Source organism: Nilaparvata lugens, chromosome 8 (assembly GCF_014356525.2).
Source record: "Nilaparvata lugens isolate BPH chromosome 8, ASM1435652v1, whole genome shotgun sequence".
In the NCBI taxonomy this organism is placed as follows: Eukaryota; Metazoa; Arthropoda; class Insecta; order Hemiptera; family Delphacidae; genus Nilaparvata; species Nilaparvata lugens.
Window position 1 is genome coordinate 17,557,691 of NC_052511.1, and position 20,172 is coordinate 17,577,862.

The 20,172-nt window shown below is 31.6% G+C and overlaps 1 protein-coding gene across 1 annotated transcript in view; it reads left to right on the forward strand.

Moving 5' to 3' along the window:
- The window catches only part of LOC111047588 (cytoplasmic dynein 1 intermediate chain), a 36,918-nt gene that overhangs the window by 3,179 nt on the left and 13,567 nt on the right, over positions 1–20,172 (forward strand). Inside the window, 5 exon segments of the mRNA XM_022333380.2 lie at positions 1,043–1,164; positions 3,185–3,244; positions 7,232–7,252; positions 12,989–13,036; positions 15,945–16,085. Coding sequence (XP_022189072.2) covers positions 1,043–1,164; positions 3,185–3,244; positions 7,232–7,252; positions 12,989–13,036; positions 15,945–16,085 — 392 coding nt within the window.

Sequence of the window (20,172 nt, forward strand, 5' to 3'; positions counted from 1 at the left end):
TTCTCTGTATCTCAGTGTCCCTTTCAAATAATATAGTATGTCCTTTATATATTTCGTCAGATAACTGTTTCTCTGATAATTATAACAATAATTTATCATTATTATCAGTATCTCAGTTAATTGAAGGACTTGGAATTGTCACTTGTTACCAGGTTGGTTCATCCTACTGTATTTTGATTGTCTTTCAAAAATAGTGAGTAGGAGCCTAGTGGTTTTTGTCTTAGAACTATTTCTGTGAAGCTAACATCAATTTATTATTATTTTAGCAAATGAAGAGACTTAAGATGAAGTTCCCCTAGTTTACTAGATTTGTTAGAGCAGAACGTTTTTCTCGTTATTCTAAGTAATTAGGGTTTGAGATTTCTAGGCTTGGTTGCACAAAAGTCTATTAAAACTGTGATTAAGTGCTAATTTAAGACGTTTTCCGCTCCTCTGTTTTGTTCACGTGGCATTTAACCGTGAATTATTCACCGTTAAAATTCAAAATACTTTTGTGCAACTGGGTCCCAGTCTTTCTATTCAATATGGAACTCATTCAATAGTCTTACTGTTTTAAATAGTCCTTCACTTCTATAACCTTTACTGCTAGTTAGAGATTTCGATGATAGGCCATTTTTTGTGTACTGTAATAAGTTATCCAAACTATAATAATTGACAATAAGGCCCTGGATCCATATGCAGTTTTCTGCTACTTGGATGGGCTGATAATAACTTGCTTGATGATGGCTTCACGAGCAGCTATTTTACTGCTCAATAACTCAATATGTGCAGTGAAATATCTGTTAATTTACTGCTTAATATCTATAGTAGTAGGCCTAATAATAATAATATTGAGTGACGTGGTTGGCTCAGGTCTGGTGTCAGAGTTTTCAGGTCGCAACTGATCAATTTCAGGACCTCTGTCATGACCTAACAACCCTTGATATTTTACACTTGATATTAGACAACGTATGTATAGTGAAATACCTGTTGGTGTAATTTGTTCCTAACAACACCCAAAAATGTTATCTTCTAATATTGTGTTCAATACTTTTTTCACCAGCCAAAGGAAAAAAGCTCCCCAGCTGAGTGTGGTCAGTGTACAGACAACGAGTATACCACCCAAAGAAACTGTCGTCTACACGAAACAAACTCAAACTGCGCATGCTCCACATGAGCGAGATGGTAAGCATTATTCTGATGATGGAATCATTTATGGCACTGTCCATTCCCATCCACTTACTAACCCTTCAATAACATCCTATTGCTAACTAAAACTAATGTATTGAGGTTGCTAACTAAAACTATCAAGTCCTAATTAGAATATGGTTCCTGTTAGAGGTTTCAGCTTATACAGTATTAACCTACTAACTATGTAGCTAGTCTTTTGCGAACCTCTATTTTTGGGTGGCGTACTAAAAACTAGTCCCTCGCATTACAATGAAAATCCAAAATTTGAACTATTGAGTCTTGATAGATTACTGTTCCTGTAACAGGGTTTAGCGTACAGTATTACTAAAAATGTATTTTGTGAACCTCTTTTTTTGGGTGCCGTACTAAAAACTAGCCCCTCGCATTACAATGAATTGCCTAAATTTGAACTATTTATAAATTTAAAATACATATTTATTTGTTGTGACCATATTATGAGTGGGTACTGTTAGTTCCTTTCCAACTGTTCTCAAGCGTTATTAATAGTTGATTGGTCGATTCCAAGAGATTGTAAGTCGTAGTATATACATAGGTGGGAAACTGATTAAGATTTTCAAGAATCAAGAACATTCGTTTAGTTGGAGATTGTATATAAGATGTAAGGTAGGCATAATTAAGTGTTGATTTTGGTACACCGAATTTCAATGCAGAAGATGAAGAAATATATTTATTGAATTCTCCGACGTGGTGATTTCCAAAGATCTGAGGATACTTCTTCAAGGTGCAATTCCTTGGAGGCGTGTCGACACGCGCCGTCGAGACGCGCGCGGTTATAAGCAGGCAGTTCAAACACGTGCCGTTTGAGACGTGTCGCCTCTAAGGGATTGCATCTACACAGGTTCAATTAACTGAAATAATTGGGCTGTGCTGTAATTTTTGGAAAGAGAGTTTAATAAAGATTGAGTTAGATTGTATAACTGATTGAGGATGACTGAAAATATCTGATACAGAATAAACCGTTAACAGGTTAGGATTGTGGTGGCGAAAATTTGGATAATGTAAAAGATAATGTAATTAATAAAAAAGAGCTTTTCAATTGCCAGAAGCTCCATTACTTATGGTGTGTTTTCTGGTTAATTTCATGTTTATGTTTTTGAAGGGACGGATTCAAAGATCCAAAGGTTCAAAGAATCTCACACGTCAACCGAAACCAAAGCTAATTTCATGTTAGTGAGACCGGAAGGGGCTTTGTAGATCCAATCACGTTGTAAGAGATTCCTATATCAAAACTTGCTCAATAACAAAGCGAATTTCATAAGCGTTTGAACATCAATATCGGTGTATAATTATGACGTTTCGAAAGTTTTCAGTATCCATTATTACAATACTATGGCCCGGTTGCACAAAAGCCGGTTAATCGTGATTAATTTTACGAGAACCAATCAGAGAAGGCGTTTTTGAAAAGACGGCTTCTCTAATAATATTGGTTCTCTGGATTTAATCACGGTTAAAGTTTATCCAGCTTTTTTGCAACCGGCACTGTATCATATTCAATATCCAGTCAGTAAAGTTACAGAATAAACAATATCTCATTGTATTAAAAATAGGATTATTAAAAGATAGGATTGAATCGGTGTCTATCATTGAAACAAAATAGAACCATCGAGTAACCATTTATATTATATTAATGCAAAAGTTGCATAACATTATAGGTGTCTATTATGCTGTCTGGTACCTATTTAATTTTATAATTGTTAAGCATTTTCATAATCGCAAACCTTTCTATTTATCATAAGACTTCTAATCAGAAAATTGAAAAAAATTGAAATCTATGGTAATTCACTATATTCCACCTTGAATCAGATCAGGTAATAAACTAAGTAATTATTGTGTCTCCAATTTCTTCTGTGTCTTTCAACCCCTTTTCAACTTCCAAACTTGACTTGCTCTCTTTTCCGAATAACTCCCTTGGTGTTGGTGGCATTGACTTGTTCTATGAGGGAATTTAGAAATTGTGTGCTTTCTCAATTGTTTTTTGCGACTAACCAATAAGGATCTGATTCTTCTTCCCCACTGAAAGGATACTACGAGGATTGGTGGCGTCCGAGGAAAGGTGGGTCATTATAACTACTGCTGAGTCTTGACTTTCTATCACTTTTCATAATTAATTGAATTTTCCGAACAAATTTTCTCAAAGTGGTGTCTCTTGAAAATTGATGTTCTTTCTGTCTGGAATCTTGTTTGTATAAAGCTGGGTTCTCACGTATCAGTATGTCTAGTATTGCCTTTTTTCTTCAAGGCTACTTTTAATATACTTGAATAAAAATATAAAATTGAGTACCCTTTTTAATTATTAAATTAAATTTTTGAATGAATAATTTGAAAGGGTACTCAAATTTATATTTTCTTTTTACAGTATGTCTAGTTACTTTTTGTGTAGTTGACAAGTTGATATTGTGGTAGCTTAATTATTCATATTGAATGAAAAAGACTACAACATTGTCAAAAATCACAGATTTATTGATACTTAGAAAGACCGGTTTCGGTTATTACACCATTGTCAATCGTACGATTCGGTTATTACACCATTGTCAAGACGTACGATTGGTTGCCGTCCTTATACAAATTCTATTAGATTGAACATAACTTGGCAAAAAGATTATGTTGTTCATGTGTTTGTCAAGTTCTGTAGAACTCAGATGGAATTAAATTGAGAATGCATTTATTCGAATGCTAATTAATATAGAATTATTATTTACAGCGTTCATTTGGGAGTTGAATAATAATTCTTCCGTAGAACTAGTAGATTTCATAAATTTCTTACTAAATGTAGTGGATTTCATAAGGACTGCAAAAAATCGAACGTCGAAAAATCTATGTGTGTGTAACTGGTTTATCATTATACTCAATTTGACCAAGCAAGTATGAATAGTCACATTTGAACTGATGGAAATGATATTTATACTGTGCCGGATACGTTCAATGACACTGATATGTGGGAATGCAGATTTATCCGGTTCTCCCTGCTTGCTTGGTAGTTTCTCCTTCCTTCTCTAGCTTGTTCCTTGCTTGCTTGTTAAATACTGATAATAGAAGTTCCCACAAGCCCTCTCTCATCCCCAATTTGTTGATATTGTATTTTATTTATACATTTTATGATAACACAAATCATATATGCATGATTAGAAAAGGACAAAATATTGTATTGTTGTGTGGCTTGTTTGTGCATTCATTAGTAGCATGCTTTTATTTAGATGGTGTCTCCCGGTTGCAGAAACTTCAGGTTAATTTGATCTTTGATTAGGATGATTGCTGATTAGAGATCGATCTTGCCAATCAATCAAATAAGTTATAAATCGAATTGTCAATTTTGTCAGTTCTTTCTTTTATGATCACTTTTATGTTGACGTTATCCACATAATTATTAAAACTAGCACATCAATATTAATGCATGATGCATATTGATATTCTTCATGGAAATCGGCAATAATACAGTAGTTGAAATACAGTACAGGAGTTGAATACAGTACTTCAGAAGTAGTAGTAGTACAGTAGTTGAACTATAGATCAGAAGGTATTGTGTTTTGAATAATTTAGTAGCGCTAGGAAAAATCATCCAAACTATTCAGCTCTGTGAACTTTTTTGGTAAAGTTCAAACTAATCTATTTGCTTACATAGACTTGATAAATTTTGTTGATAATTTATCGTATTTAATAATCAATTTCAAATGCTTATAGAATTTCTTTATTTAAAAAATCAGACTTCACTTGGAAAATATCTTTAAGAGGTATTAATGTTGCAAAAGTAAAGCGTAGATCTGACTTATGTGAATCTTGTATAAATCATTTGCCTCTTGAAGCTTATAATATCTTATGTAATTAAATAACCAATTATACAATGATGTGTCCAATGATGTATTGCATTAACTTAGAGGTATTGACATTAGATTCAACTTGAAAATTACAAAATAATTATTAATGATATCCACCTTATTTTTATTAATATACCAATAATATTCAATTGTGTTGAAAATCTCTTAGCATTCTCCCTGTTTATTGGAAATATTATCTCAAAAATAAAAAAGTATTTTCAAATTTTGTTTTAAAGTTTTTGTTTCTTTATCTGTTGTCTTTACCGATCATTATAGTAGTATTTTAAACCTTTTCACAATATTAAATTCAACTCTAAATAATCCATATTGCACCAGTGTAAATAAAGTTTACTGAAGTTCACATGTTGTATTCGGTCATGTCGTACATAAATTCTTTCAACCTATATTTTAAATTGTTGTTTGTTAATTAGTAAATGTTGTGAAGCTGCACAATGTTAAATTTATATTGATTATGGAATGAGAAGAACACTACTTGCCACACCATTACACGAACTCAAACACACTGTCATCAGTACGTTATAATTTTATCTTTATATATTTCTATATATAAAACATATCTGGTAAAAAAATAATTGGTCATGATTGGTATCAACATATACTAAATAAATAATCTTACTTACTAGAAATCTATAATCTTATCTAATAATCTTACTTAAAATAAATATTTACTTACTTATCAAGTACATTTAAACAGCACTTATCTGATTTGTTTATTCTTTGAAGTAAAAAATTGCAAAGAATAGCATAAATCTTGGATAAGAATATGTTTAAAATGATTAAGTTCTATGATTGTAATAGTGTCATTAGGTTTTTCCATTGAGAAGAAATCTTATTGATATTAGAATAAGTCACTATTCGAAGAAACAGTTTCATTTTGAATCTCTTGAACATGATAAAACAATTACTCAGTCATTTTTTATTTTAAAAGATGATATACAAAAACTAGTAATCAAAATATTTGTCAATTAATTCTGAGTAGTTTCTTTAAACTTTTATCATTTTATTACGTATAATAAGTCTAATTATTATTCTACCTGTTTTGGCTGGTAATTCAACTAATTTGAGCTAAGGTAAGAGGCATCTGATGTACAATATGCACAATTTCTCAGATCTATAATCAAATAATTTAAAATTGTTTTATTTGAATAGTCTATCAACTTCCACATTGGCTATTTGTCTCATTTTACTGAATTTAATTCATATTAAAACTGCATGATGGAGCTCCATCTCAAATAGTAGTAGTTAGTCATGTTGGTTGTAAATAACCCTCATTAAACATTTAGGCTAGACACACACCAGTTAATCAAGACAAGACATGATCAGACACAATACTTCACATAGTGGCTTATGACGCAACTCACACTGATTAGTCATAGCAATTAGACATGTCTTCATAAGCAACTATGTGAAGTATTGTGTCTGATCATGTCTTGTCTTGACTAACTGGCATGTGTCTAGCCTTAAACTCCGACCTAAACAACTAAACGTCTTTCATTATAGATCTTTACTGATCTCTTCAATCGCAGATTATTTAAATAGGGACAGTAATGATGTTCACAAAAACTATTAGTGCATGATAGTTTCCTATATTTTCTTGAAAATTAAACTTTCTCTAAAAAAACATATCCAAACAAGTGTTATATTATAAACATGCACAATAATGTCCTATTGTACAAAGCTCCCCAGTTTTGACTTTTATATTACTCCTCTGCACAAAAGTTCAGATTTGATTGTAAACAATCATTGTCGGTAAATTATGCTTTACTTGTTTACTTCAAAATTAATCATGTTCATTTTTCTAAGTGCTTAATAGTTCCATTTGTTTTTCCAAAATTTGCAGGAATGCTTTACACTGTTCTCATAACATTTTCAAGAATTAACTATCACATTAACTAAGGATCATCATAATAATTATTGAAATATTGTTTATACTTTTAACCACTCATCATTCAATGAACTATGATAATGACCATTATTCAAACACACTTATTAAGTAAAGTATTTTAAATAAACTCTTATCATCCAGAACCTATATTTTGTATGATTTATCGTATTTATTGCATTGTAGTTAGTATTTAAATTTGGTGATAATTGAATGTTTAATTCTTGTCTTTAATTGTAAAATGTAATTTTTATCTAGCATAAAACTAATCTCTTTCTTTTCCTTTTTCTGTTTTGTTTTTCTGATGGTCTGAACATCTTTCCAGCCCAAACTTTCGGCTATTACGGTAAGTTGGAAATTCATACAATTTTAATTTATTCAAGATTTGTAATTTGTCACAGATATTATCTATTCTAGAATCTCATTTGTTTGAGAAGTGCATGTTTTTAGAATTTTTTAAATGTATTCAATTTGTGTTTTGTAATTCATCTATTTTATTTAGAAAGTAGATTTATTTAGTCATTGGAAAAGATTGTTGTGAAAAATGTGCTTCTAGAAGACTTGATTTTTTCTTTCAAATCAATTTTTTTATTATGTTTTCCCCTACTTGTTATTTGATCGGTTATAAAAAATTCGAATGAGGTCAAAGATTTCATCTTATTTCAGTAGGCTACCTAATTATTATTTTCAGTGCTCATGATGGCTATTGTAGAAATTTGAGTAAATTTCTCGATAAATTGAAAGTTTTAATGTAAAAAAGCATAAACTTTTTGAAATCCATCTATTTTTCAGCATTCTAATACATTATTCCTTGTAGCTAGTACAATGGAAACATAAAAACCAATACCTTACTGAAAAACGTGGAATAACAATTCTTTCTAATAATTAAAATGTTGAAAAATTATTGTAGTACTTCTATATATTTTTATTAAAAGGATGAAATCCTAAAGTAAAAAAAATATCTACAATTATATTAAATGTATAGATATATTATCTTGAATAAAAAATCTGAAAAAAATGTCTTGCATTCATTAATCGTTTTTAATTATTCCGAGTAAAAAACTTGATTTGAAAAAAGAAACTTGATTTTTGTCTACATTGTTGGTACTCCATTCTCCATCAAATTATTGAAAAATATCAATTTATATTGATTTTCGTCAACATCTTAACGCACCTTCCCAGAGAATTTTTGAACCGAATATTTATATCATGTTTATTTTCTTTCTTGTTCTATTTTGTGTTAGGAAAAGTGTTTTTATTGCCATAGAATTTGGTCTATGAATTTCGATGTTCAGTTGATGTGGTGTTATGGTTTTTCAACTCAGTTTGCATGGTTTAGGTCACTTGATATCTTTTTGGAACTGTCTTATTTTCACTGCTTCATTAGCTTTTCAAGGTTTATAACTAAGAAGAATTGAAATCATGATGATTTCTTCCATTGTTATTGAAACACCCTTGATATAAGACAGATTGGTTGCATTGAGACATTACCAAAACAGTGCTATGATAGAAATGTGTTTTATATCTAGACGATATCATGTTGCAAAATAGTGCATAAATATTCTAATATTTAACATCAGATTTGCTCGATTTTGACATTTTAGATAACCGTATTCTAATAATATGATGTTTAAGCTTGTCTTGAAACTAGATTTAATTTTAGTGATTCTTTGATAAATGAACAACATACGGAATCCGGACAGTTTTTGACTAATAGGTATTATACTGTACTAGTCGTTTTCATGTTAAATTCAGCCCTGTCTGATGTATATATTGGCTTTTTGAGCGAATTAACTTATCAAAAAATTTTAAGAAACCAATGACTGATGAAGTATGCACATTACTTCTTGTTGCATATTTTCCAGAGATTTATTACTATATATTTTTCATATCACAAGTTTGAAGACTATATTATCATTTTTCTTCCAAAAAACATGATTAGAATACATTAAATATACTGGAGTGTAAAAAGTAATATAAGATGTAAGTATTAGATTCAAAACAAAGAAAATTTGTAACTATTATGCACATGCTTTAAATATCTATCTGGACTTTCTCTATTTTCTAGCTCATTTAAAAAAGATTCTTCAACATTTTATCAAAAGAATTTGAAATTTTTCGCTATACCTCTACTCTTGGTGGGCCATATTTCAATATATTTCAAATATATTTTTATATTTTTTATTCAAGGGTCTGCTTTTTTATAATCTATACTACTTGATAAAACTAGATGACGTATTGAGCTAACAAAATATGGGGTTCATATTCTATTTATTCATTCAATGGATGTGAAAATTACAATATTGGAATGAAAAAAGGAATATTTTTTGTTTTATCATATATAATATTGAAACCCAATTTATTTAATTTTCGATTCACCCATATTTAAATAGAATTACTTAACTAATAATTTTAATTATACTTAATTTTAGACATATTGATTGTTGGTGAATTCCAATTTTTCAAAATGTGTTTTCAATTGCATGAAAAGACTATTCATTTGCGTGTGATTTGGTACTCTGTTGGTTTCAATGGTGGTGGTAGTAGAATAGATAATTTCTTGTTATTTGCAAACAGTACAAATAGAATAAATAGAACAAATAACAAAAATTTGTACTAATAGAACAAAATTGTTGTCCAGACCTGGATCATTATTGTAAACGATTCTTCTAAGAATTTATCAATTCTAAACTTCTGATAATGGAAATTCCCTCTCAACCCCTCAAAATAAATAAAGTTTTTACATTTATAGTTCCTATATAAAAATAACCAGATTTTTCAAAACATTTAATGTTTAATTCCTGCATGTTTCTTTCCTAACATCTTGATAACCATCTTCTGTAACATCCTTCTATTACATGAGACTATTTTTTCAAGCATAAATTCCCATTTCCATTCTATAAAGAATAACATATTTTTTCGAATATATTGTAAAGATAGTTCATAGTTTGTCACAATTAAAAAGATAACTGGATATTGTATTTCTGCTATTCATAAAGATAGTTGATAGGTTTTCAAAATAAAAAAACGGGTATTGCATTTCTGGTTTTTATTTTCTTAATTGATTTTCAGATTAGGGTTTAATTCAATTCGGTACAAGAAATAAAATATAACTGCATGTTTTTCTTTTGCATGGATTTGAACTTTTGACATTCTTGATGTTCAATACATTGAATGAGTATCACTTTCTGTAAATCAAGATCTTCTTTCTACTATCTTGATGTCTTAATTATTTTAAATTATAAATGTGGTTTCTTACAAAGATAAAAATTATTTGATTCATACTGTATGATATTATATTGGCTACTAATATAGTTCTGTTTCATATGTTGACATGAATTTGATCAGGCTAGATAACACATTTAAATTATGTGGATTATGATAGATCCATTTTCATAATAATATGATTGAATATGTACTAAATTTTATATGCATATTGAATATACTTATAACTTATGATTAAGTTCTATTAGTGCATATCAAAGAGCTCAATTGGTTAATTTTGAACCATATAACTTTTCCTTAAACTTTTTACATCAAGCAGGGCTGTAAAGAAATTAAAAAAAAAAAACAGCCATAAAATGCAGCCATTCAAATGGTCATAAAACAGCCATTCAAATTCGTTAAACAAACCCCATTGTTCTACAAAATTTTTTCGCATTGAAACGTTTAAGAATTATGTAGTATACTTTAAGTGTGTTTTTGTTCGGATTATGGACCAATGAAGTATTCAGTTTTTTTAATTAGCTTCATATAATAATAACTATGATCCTGATAATACTCAAACGTAATGACAATAGTTTCTGGTTTGATCTAATACTGAGACTGCTAATTCCCCATGAGAGGATTAGGATTATATTAACGTCAAGCTAACAAACTATAGTAAGCGCTTTGAGATATAAATTGATAGATTAATTTTATTTATAAATTAGGTTTAAAACAAACATTTTCAAATGGTTAGGCAGTTCATTTCACCTGCACAATGCTTTGCTGGGTTCTTGAATACTGTAATTTGGAGTATTTCTGCTTGTTTTCAACATCAATTATAATTTTCAGGCTCATGAAAATTTGGTTTTTATGGAAGTAGATCATCATGCAAAATAAAAATAATAGTCTGTTCGTTAAAACAACGATATAGTACCGTTATAACATACATATCTGTGGTGAAACACCTCACAAACTATATCTAATAACTTCCCCAGCATTGATCTAATTTATAATATAATATTGATATAATTTGTTGAGGACATTGATAGGTTAACAATAAAAATGGTCTATCATAATGTATTATATATAATAATATAACTAAGCTATTTGCCCTGTCTTTTGAATTACAAGCGGCTTGGGATAGAGCTACTTATGATAATCTCTTTCCTTAGCTTTATGACTCATGTTGAATTGATTTTTGCTAACATTTTTATTGACAGTGATAGTGTAATGGTTGCGATTTAACATCTTTTAACAAATCAGTTTGGATTAGTTTTTAACGTCCCTAGCTTGTGCATCATTCAAGTGGAAGGTGATCATGACATTACTACTTGATTTGTCTTTCAATCCTCTATCTTATTTATTGCAAAAATACCTCAGAAAACCTTTATTATCAGGGGTTGATCCCTGTAGCAAAATTTGTCCAGATTATAATAATTAATCATTTATTCAAACAGATTAAATTAAATATAGCGCATTAAATATAGTAAGTTACGATATTTTAACTCCCATAGCATTGTTAATACGTGCTTTGCTGCGAAAATGCCTACATGATTTTATTTGCAAATGTAAATTAGCAAAGCTTAAAATGTAAATTAGTAAAATATAATAGATATTCCCAATAATATAATTGAGAGGTTTTTTTGTAAATAAGCTTTCTTTTAGCTATCTGGATTGCTATTTGGTTGAGCAACGCCTTGAAATAATACTTGTACTTTAATTCGTTTCTTTTTGTGTAGTTGATATTGTAGTAATTATTAATATTAGATAAAAATACTAAGAAATTGCCGAAAACCACAGATTTATTGATACTTAGAAAGACCGGTTTCGGTTGTTCCACCATTGTCAAACTCTGATGAACTCCATAAACTCTTTTTCAATTCATACACTCATGGCAATAAGCGGCGGGAGATAATTTTAATTAATAACTTATTCTGATTTGCATTGATTCTTCAAGAGTTTCTTGAATCGCTTTTCAAATAGTGAATAAGACTTGATGAAATAGAAAATACAGGAAACTTATAGAATATACTCGAATGTGTCTACATTATTACTCTCGGTTGAAATTAAATCAAATAAGATTAATATCTGTCTTGAAGTAGGTGCTCGGAAATCACTCATTTCCAAATTTTCAGTTATACTAAACGGTACAATTCGATTAAAGGCTAGAACGCTCTATTACCACTTATTAACTCATAATAATTAACTCATAATAAAAATGGAATGAATTTTTTTTAATAATACTTGAAAACCTTTACTAAAAGTAGCCCTTGTTTGTTATTTATAATAATAGTAATGGAATTTAAGCTAGGCACATAATGACATTAAAAGTAAATTACTAGGATAAGTATGGATAGTTGAATATTGGGTTGTCCAAAAATGATCACTGCAATTGTTTTCTCCGCTCATTGCTATTCTCTTCAAAAAATGAATTTATTTTCATTTCATTTTCACTCGCAGTAAAGTGAGGTTTTGATTGTTAATGATTGAATGATTTCAATTTAATTGTTTGATTTGCTGCCTCAAAATTTTTTGAACTTCCACTTATGCTGTCTCACTAACCAATAGCTAAGTAGAGTAGTGGCTTCAAAACACACACACATCTACTGGCTTTTAATTTTTTTCATAATTTATTGGGGCTCCTCTTTGAAATTTCACTGCTGTTCATCCAACCATTGGACAATTTACAATTGTTTTCATTCAAATTGAGTTGCTCATCAACAATGTTAAATTGCTTGGATTCACCCACATCAACCATTACCCTACTCACTGTCAGTACTTAGCTTCAATTGTTGGTTTGGGTAATTCACACTTTATGTTATTTTTATTAAGATGAGATGGTGATTGTTTGAATTTGTCTCTGTTTCCTTTCAAGACGAGTACAATCTAAATCCGGGTTTAGAATGGGAGGACGAGTTCACAGGTAAGGTTTCAATCTAACTCTGTGGAGGATGCGTTAATATGTTTTATATAGTCTTCTCTGAAATATTACAAAATTAACTTTGAAAGTACATTTGTAATTTGGGTGTTTTGTGTTGGGCAAGGTTTATCGAGTAGAATATATACCAAAATTCTAATAATACAAATACTGTTGAAAAACCATGCGCACTTTTTATATTTGTAACACTAGTTTTTAGTCACAATTAGGGCATATTCCTTGATTGGTACTGGTTATACTTGATGGTACTTTGAATTTTCTATTATTGAGTATTGATATCCGATTTCTCTCCTGCTTTATGTGTGGAACACTGTTATAACTATAACTATTACTGCCTACCGTACCAGAAATTAATTTTTATGTATTATTGATGTACTGTGTTATCTTAAAAGTTCAAAACTTACTTAACATTATCAACATTTGAAACTCTTGATGAAAGAGTTTTAAAGATTTCTTATCTTCTAGAATAGAGCTCAACATCTTAAGCATTTGAAACTCTTGATGGAAGAGTTTTAAAGATTTCTCATATTCTAGAATAGAGCTTGAACATCTTGAGAAAATTTATACCAAGAATTATTGTTCAAATGTGGAAATACTTGCAATTTATGTATGTTAATGCATGACTGATATAACTGAAATTGAGCAAAAATCTTCAATTCTCAAGTGTTGATCATATTGGCACTTCCATTGAATACTTCAAGAATCTACCATCAACTTATAATCCTTGACGAGTTTAGTAACTCTATTACGATTCAAATACTATTCCTAGGATAAGAACATGAATATTTTTCAAATAAATTATTAGGTTATGCATAAAACAAAATATTACAGAGTATAATTTCTACAATAGATCTGATAACATGGTATGTGTGTAATAACACGACCAGACGAATATCGTCCATACTGATAATACTTTCACATAAATATCTCTATTATCATTTAAAGGCATAACTGGGTTGATAGAATTGGCTAACTCGGAACTCGCTGACTCCATGTTAAACTGCCATATGAATCAATACTACACCGATCAGAGTAGATTCGTTTCATACGGCAGTTTAACATGGAGTCAGTGAGTTCTGAGTTAGCCAATTCGGTCAACCCGCATAACTATGTCAGTAATCTACCAATCAATTCTACAACAATTCAGTAGATCACATGTGCCTGTGTTTATTTCATTCATTCGTTCATTTATAAATCAATGAAATTACAAATCATAATATAGATATGACTGAGCGAGAATAGCAGACCTAGCCCAAATTACTCTGCTCCCATATTTTTAATAAATATTAAAATATATTACACCAGTAATATATTTCATAACGAATTCCCCATATTTATAAGCTCCCTTTTTTATTGAAATGAAGGCTATTATTTCACTCAATACTACTATTACTTTTTAATCACATGACGTATAATGGCACGCAACATCAAATATAAATTATATTACAATAGTAATGAATTATTACACAATGAATTCCCCACGTATATTTATTTATTTACAGAAATTCATACAGGTATGGGAACAACAGGCATTATAGCCCAAAACTGTTCCCGATTCAATATCACAAAGTTCCCTTATACAGAGTGTTCTGAAGAAAGGTGCCCATAAGTTAGGGCGAGATTCCTCACATCAAAAGAAGAAAACAGTTCCAATTAACATAGGTCCGAAAATGCTTGGTTACCAAGTTATACAGGGTGAAAGATTTCGTCTGAATTTCAGTTCCCCTGCTGGAACGAAGCCCTACGGGTATTTGTTGACTGTTAATTATAATGTACAATTGAGCATAATTTATCTAAAATGAACTGAAATATTGAATAATTCAGACCTGTAGCTACAGTAATTTTTAAGAAAAACATGTTCCTTTACTGCTGAAGCAGATTTACTATGTTAAATGTACAGTAAACACAAAATATTTTCCACAGAACTTGTAGAAAATTTAATTTTAAAAGAGAGAGATGTAAAATAAGTCTATAATAGACAAACGCAACCTTTAAAAAATAATCCTGATTACATACAAAACGCATAAAAGATAGACAAAGTCTGTTTAGCTCTCTTTTCATGGGCACCTTTTTTCAGAGCACTCTGTATATGCTCCCTTTCTTATTGAAATAAAGGTAACTTTTTATAAAATTCACTAGCATAAATCAACATTATAAAAGGTATGTGTCTAATATCACGATTAAACTTATAGTAGCGCGCAGTTGTTTAGCATGAGAGCTTAGACATAAGTTAACAGTACAATGCCATTTCATTCACCAATTAACTTATGACGATCCCAAGTATACGATGAGGAATTTACGACTAATTCCGAAATATTTGTTCTCGTTCTTATTCCAATAAAGGCTACCATGTAAAAACTACTTCAACTTGGATCAATTACAAATGTTTGTATCTAATATCATCGCTAAACCTAGTCGGTCCCGGCTGAAGTATGACAGTCGTAAGACCCATTGACGGCTTAAATGTGTTCTGATATGTGCTTTCAAATGATCTAAACGAGCACTTCTGTAGTCACAAAACTCGCAGTTGAAAGGGTTTTCTCCAGTATGTGATCTGATATGTGCTTTCAAATGACCTAACCAAGCACTTTTGTAGTCACAAAACTCGCAGCTGAAAGGTTTTTCTGCCGTATGAGTTCTGATATGTGCTTTCAAATTACCTAACTTAGCACTTTTGAAGTCACAAAACTCGCAGCTGAAAGGCTTTTCTAAATGATATATTCAGTCGAGGTGGAACTTCAGTCAGGGACTCCCCACTAATAAAAGCCTTGAGAATATTATTATTATTAGACCTATAATAGCGCGCAGTTGTTTGCATGAGTGCTTAGACGTAAGAGAGCCGTAGAGTGGCCATTTTATTCACCAATAGTTCTGACTTATGACGACCCGCAAGTGGACGATGAGGAGAGCTCGCTGCCCTACCAGAACAAGCTGCCACCGGGAATCCTGCCTTCCGGCCTGCCGCAGGTCAAGGAGATCGAGCCGGCCCAGACCCAGGTGGAGCAGGAGGCGCCCAAGAAAGAGCCCAAGACATGTGAGTGACCACTCTATTATGCTACTCTCATCGTTGATCGTATTATCATGAAACATATTGTATCACTGTCATTGTAAATTGAATCTTTTTGCAACGTGCAAATTTCATAGGTGAAACTGATACAATGATGAGATGAATATTAGGAATCAATTTTTATATAAATTTCAATTATGGCTGATGATTGTGAAATTGTATGGTTTTCATTATTATGCTTATACTTTGAATACCAGATACTAAAAAAAGGTCTTGAATTATGTTTATGTTCCCTTTAGAGTTAGAGGAATCTACAATTCAATTTGAATTTAATGTACAATATAATAGACTAATTCAAATATACCGGGAGATTCAAAAAGTACTTTACAACTTTGAAAATTCATATAAATCTTATTAAACAAGGTACAGAGCTGGTTTTGGTGTTGTTTTAAAGGAAAGCCCTTCAAGTTTTTTTACCTTAAACTAAAGATGTTCTATGTGACATCCGTTGGTTATCCTGCAGACATGCCATCGATATTCGATTCCTTCCCAGACTCGCACTAGCATTTCAGGTGTAACTTGCTCAACAGCAGCGCAAATCCTTGCTATAAGTTCAGGTAGAGTGGCTGGCAAAGGAGGTACGTACTCCATATATTTTATAAAACCCAACAAGAAAAAATCCAGCGGTGTTAGATCTGGGGAAAGGTTTGGAAAATGGTCATCAAGAAAATCACGGACGTCAGTCAGATAGTGTGGTGGTGCGCCATCTTGCATAAAGAAAACAAATCGTTCTCGGTCATCCTCATCGATCTGTGGTATCAAAAATTTTTGCAAAATATCAATGTACACAAACCAAAACACACAGCTAGCACGCTCGGGTCCAGTGAAGGCAGCCTTTGACGTAACTGCCGCTAGCACTTGTGCGGCGCGACCAGGCACTAGCGGACTGCGCGACTCAAAACTTAGAGTGTTTTCGTTTAAAACAACACTAAAACCAGCTACCTTGTTTAATAGATACCAGCTACCTGTACCTTGTTTGATAAGATTTATATGAATTTTAAAAGTTGTAAAGTCCTTTTTCAATCACCCGGTATAGCGATCAAAACTTCCATCTCCAAAGCTGATCAATCTCTAAACCAAAACATTGATTGATTGAATTGGAGTCCAGGATTTGTGTCTGAAAGCTATTGTATCTTAGACCGATAGATTGATCGGTTTTTAATTAGGATGCCAGATCCAAATGAAACCATACCATTCCGCAATGAAAGATACTATCATTATTGTGGTATAATACTGATTTTTAAACATCAATCAACTTTTTTATTAATAAAAATAATCCCTAATGAAATAAAATCACTTCACTTATATGGGCTACGTTATTCAAATTAATAAAAACAATGTAAAAACTTGAATTACCCTTTTATTAAAAATTTTAGAATATTTTATCGACTAGTTTCGACCATAGGTCATTTTCAAGTTGAAAACATTCTCAAGTTGAACTTGAAAATGACCAATGGTCGAAACTAATCGTTAAAATATTCTAAAACTTTTATAAAGGGGAACTTCAAGTTTTTATATTTTTTCAAACGCACTATCTTAACTGGATGAAAAAGCAGATCCCACTCTCTAGTATTAGTGTTCGAGTCCGGTACAGAAAAGATACAACTCCTATGTGACTATTCCCATCCAGCCCTGCATAGATAGTATGAATAGCCCCATTAAAACTCATTAGAATAATATTTTTACTCCACCGGGTACGCTCACTTAAACCATAGAGAAACAATAGCGAAAGTAGATATCCCATGGTATAGGGCGTCTATGTCGCAACTTTTACTGTTATCTCAAGCTTATAGTCAACGTAGTTCTTTCCCGTGATGCTGTATGACGCTGGTAGTGTCTCATATTGTGCCGTTCATACACTCTCACCTCGCCAAAACATTAAAAATCCACAGTAATCGACAATAATCGGCTTGAGATAACAGTAAAAGTTGCGACGTAAACTCCCTATACCATGGGATATCTACTTACGCTATTGTTTCTCTAGTCGAAAAAACATGACTTAATGACGAGGTGGCTTATGAATAACATTACAATCTTATCTTGGAAATCCAACTCATGCATATTTCAAAGTTGTTTGCTCAAGGAAGTCATTGTTATATTTCATTAATAGTAGTGTTATCAACCTTCAGTTTCGGGTTGAAATCAACACATCTCCAGCAGTTACATATATAGAAATGTGTGTTTTTTTTATAAAGTTCCGCAACATCAATACATATTTCAATAAACCTATCATTGTTATCTCTTCAATAAGTACGCTTCTCTCAGGGACATTTGTAGCGTCCTGGATTGGAATTGGAAATATCATTTACTATATTATAATCCGGACATTTTCAATCACGTGTTCCCCGTTAATAGCATTCACGGGTAGCAAACAAATGTAATTGAACATTGTAAGCCTCTATTTCTTAAAAACAAAAGTTTTACAGTAATATCATTGTACATCTTGGAAATATAATACTAGCAAAAAACTCGAATCCAACTTTAAGAAGCCACCAACACAGCTGCAACACAAGGAATAACACCAACATAAATATCCTCCAACATCAACTAAATAAATTTAGAAACTCCCCAATTTGCACAGGATCACGTTCAACCCTCAAAACTATTGAGAGCAAACGCCTGTTTGTCTCTGAATTGAAAAAATATTTGATTGTAAAGCCATACTATACAGTCTCTGAATACACAGAGGAACATACGTATCAACATTTGCATATCTGACAATTAGACTATTCATGAGTAGCCAGGGTCGTACTGTTGTTGATAATTAATGCGTGACAAAGATGAAAAATGTAAAGTAACAGGTACACTAAAGCCCGGAGCTTGTTTTGAGGATGTGACCAGGGAGAGCGTGGGTGACTGCTCAGATTTGGGGCCTCTGGATGCGGCAGTGTTGATTGGAGGGGGTAATGACATTGCCAGAAATGATGCCAAAGGTTTTATATCAGTCCTGCGTAGGAGGCTGGCTGATTTAAGACACACCAGAGTATTTTTATTTGACATTCCACACAGGTATGACCTCCCAAAATGGTCTTGTGTAAATAAAGCAATTCAATGGGCAAATTCTGAGATACATAAAACATGTAAACATTTTGAGTCACTGTGTTAGAGCTTTGTAAGTTGGGGAAACGTTTTCATACGAAACATGGGCACCACTTGAATAATCTTGGAAAGCGGTACGTTGCCTCACAAATCTTAAAACAATTCAATAAAGACGTGATAATTCCAGCCAATAAACTTATTCCTCTAAAAAACTACTAAGGCCATCAGCCGAGAATGATTTCAATCCATATCGGCTGAATCATAGGGATGATTATGCCATTCACTCTAGGAAAAGTAATATAAATATCTTACACCAAAATGTACAGAGCTTATCAAATAAAATAGGACTGCTGGAGGAGATTATTGTTAATTATAAGTTGGACATTTTATGTGTATCGGAGCATTGGATGACTGATGCTGAGCTTGAAGTAAACTCTAATATTAAGCATCTACATTTAGTAACCGGCTACTGTCGCTCAATACGAATTCATGGTGGTGTGGCCATATATTCAAATCATGATGCGTCCCAATACAAAGTATTAGACTATTTAAATAACATTTCGGTTGAGTTGGACTGTGAATTAGCAGGAGCTCATTTCTTGAATATTGATATCATGGTCATTACTGTTTATAGAAGTACTCAAGGTAATTTTGAAACGTTTTGCAGGGTTATGGAACTAGCTTTAAGTTATTTAAATAAGAAAAACCGGAAATCAATATTATGTGGTGACTTCAACCTGCATTTTAATAGAAATAGAAAGGATGCAGAACACTTTGTTAATTTGTGTTGTATGTATGGGTTCGAAATGAGGGTTCATGAACCGACAAGGGGTACCAACTGTCTGGACAATGTGTTCACAACTTTCAAAGAAAGTTTGAGTGTTCTAGTGAGTAACTGTCATGTTAGTGATCACTTGGGCCAACTTATTTCAATGAGTAGAGTGAATTATATCGATACACAGAAATCTAAGACAAACACTGAAAAGATTTATAAAATAGTAACTAAAATTGATGA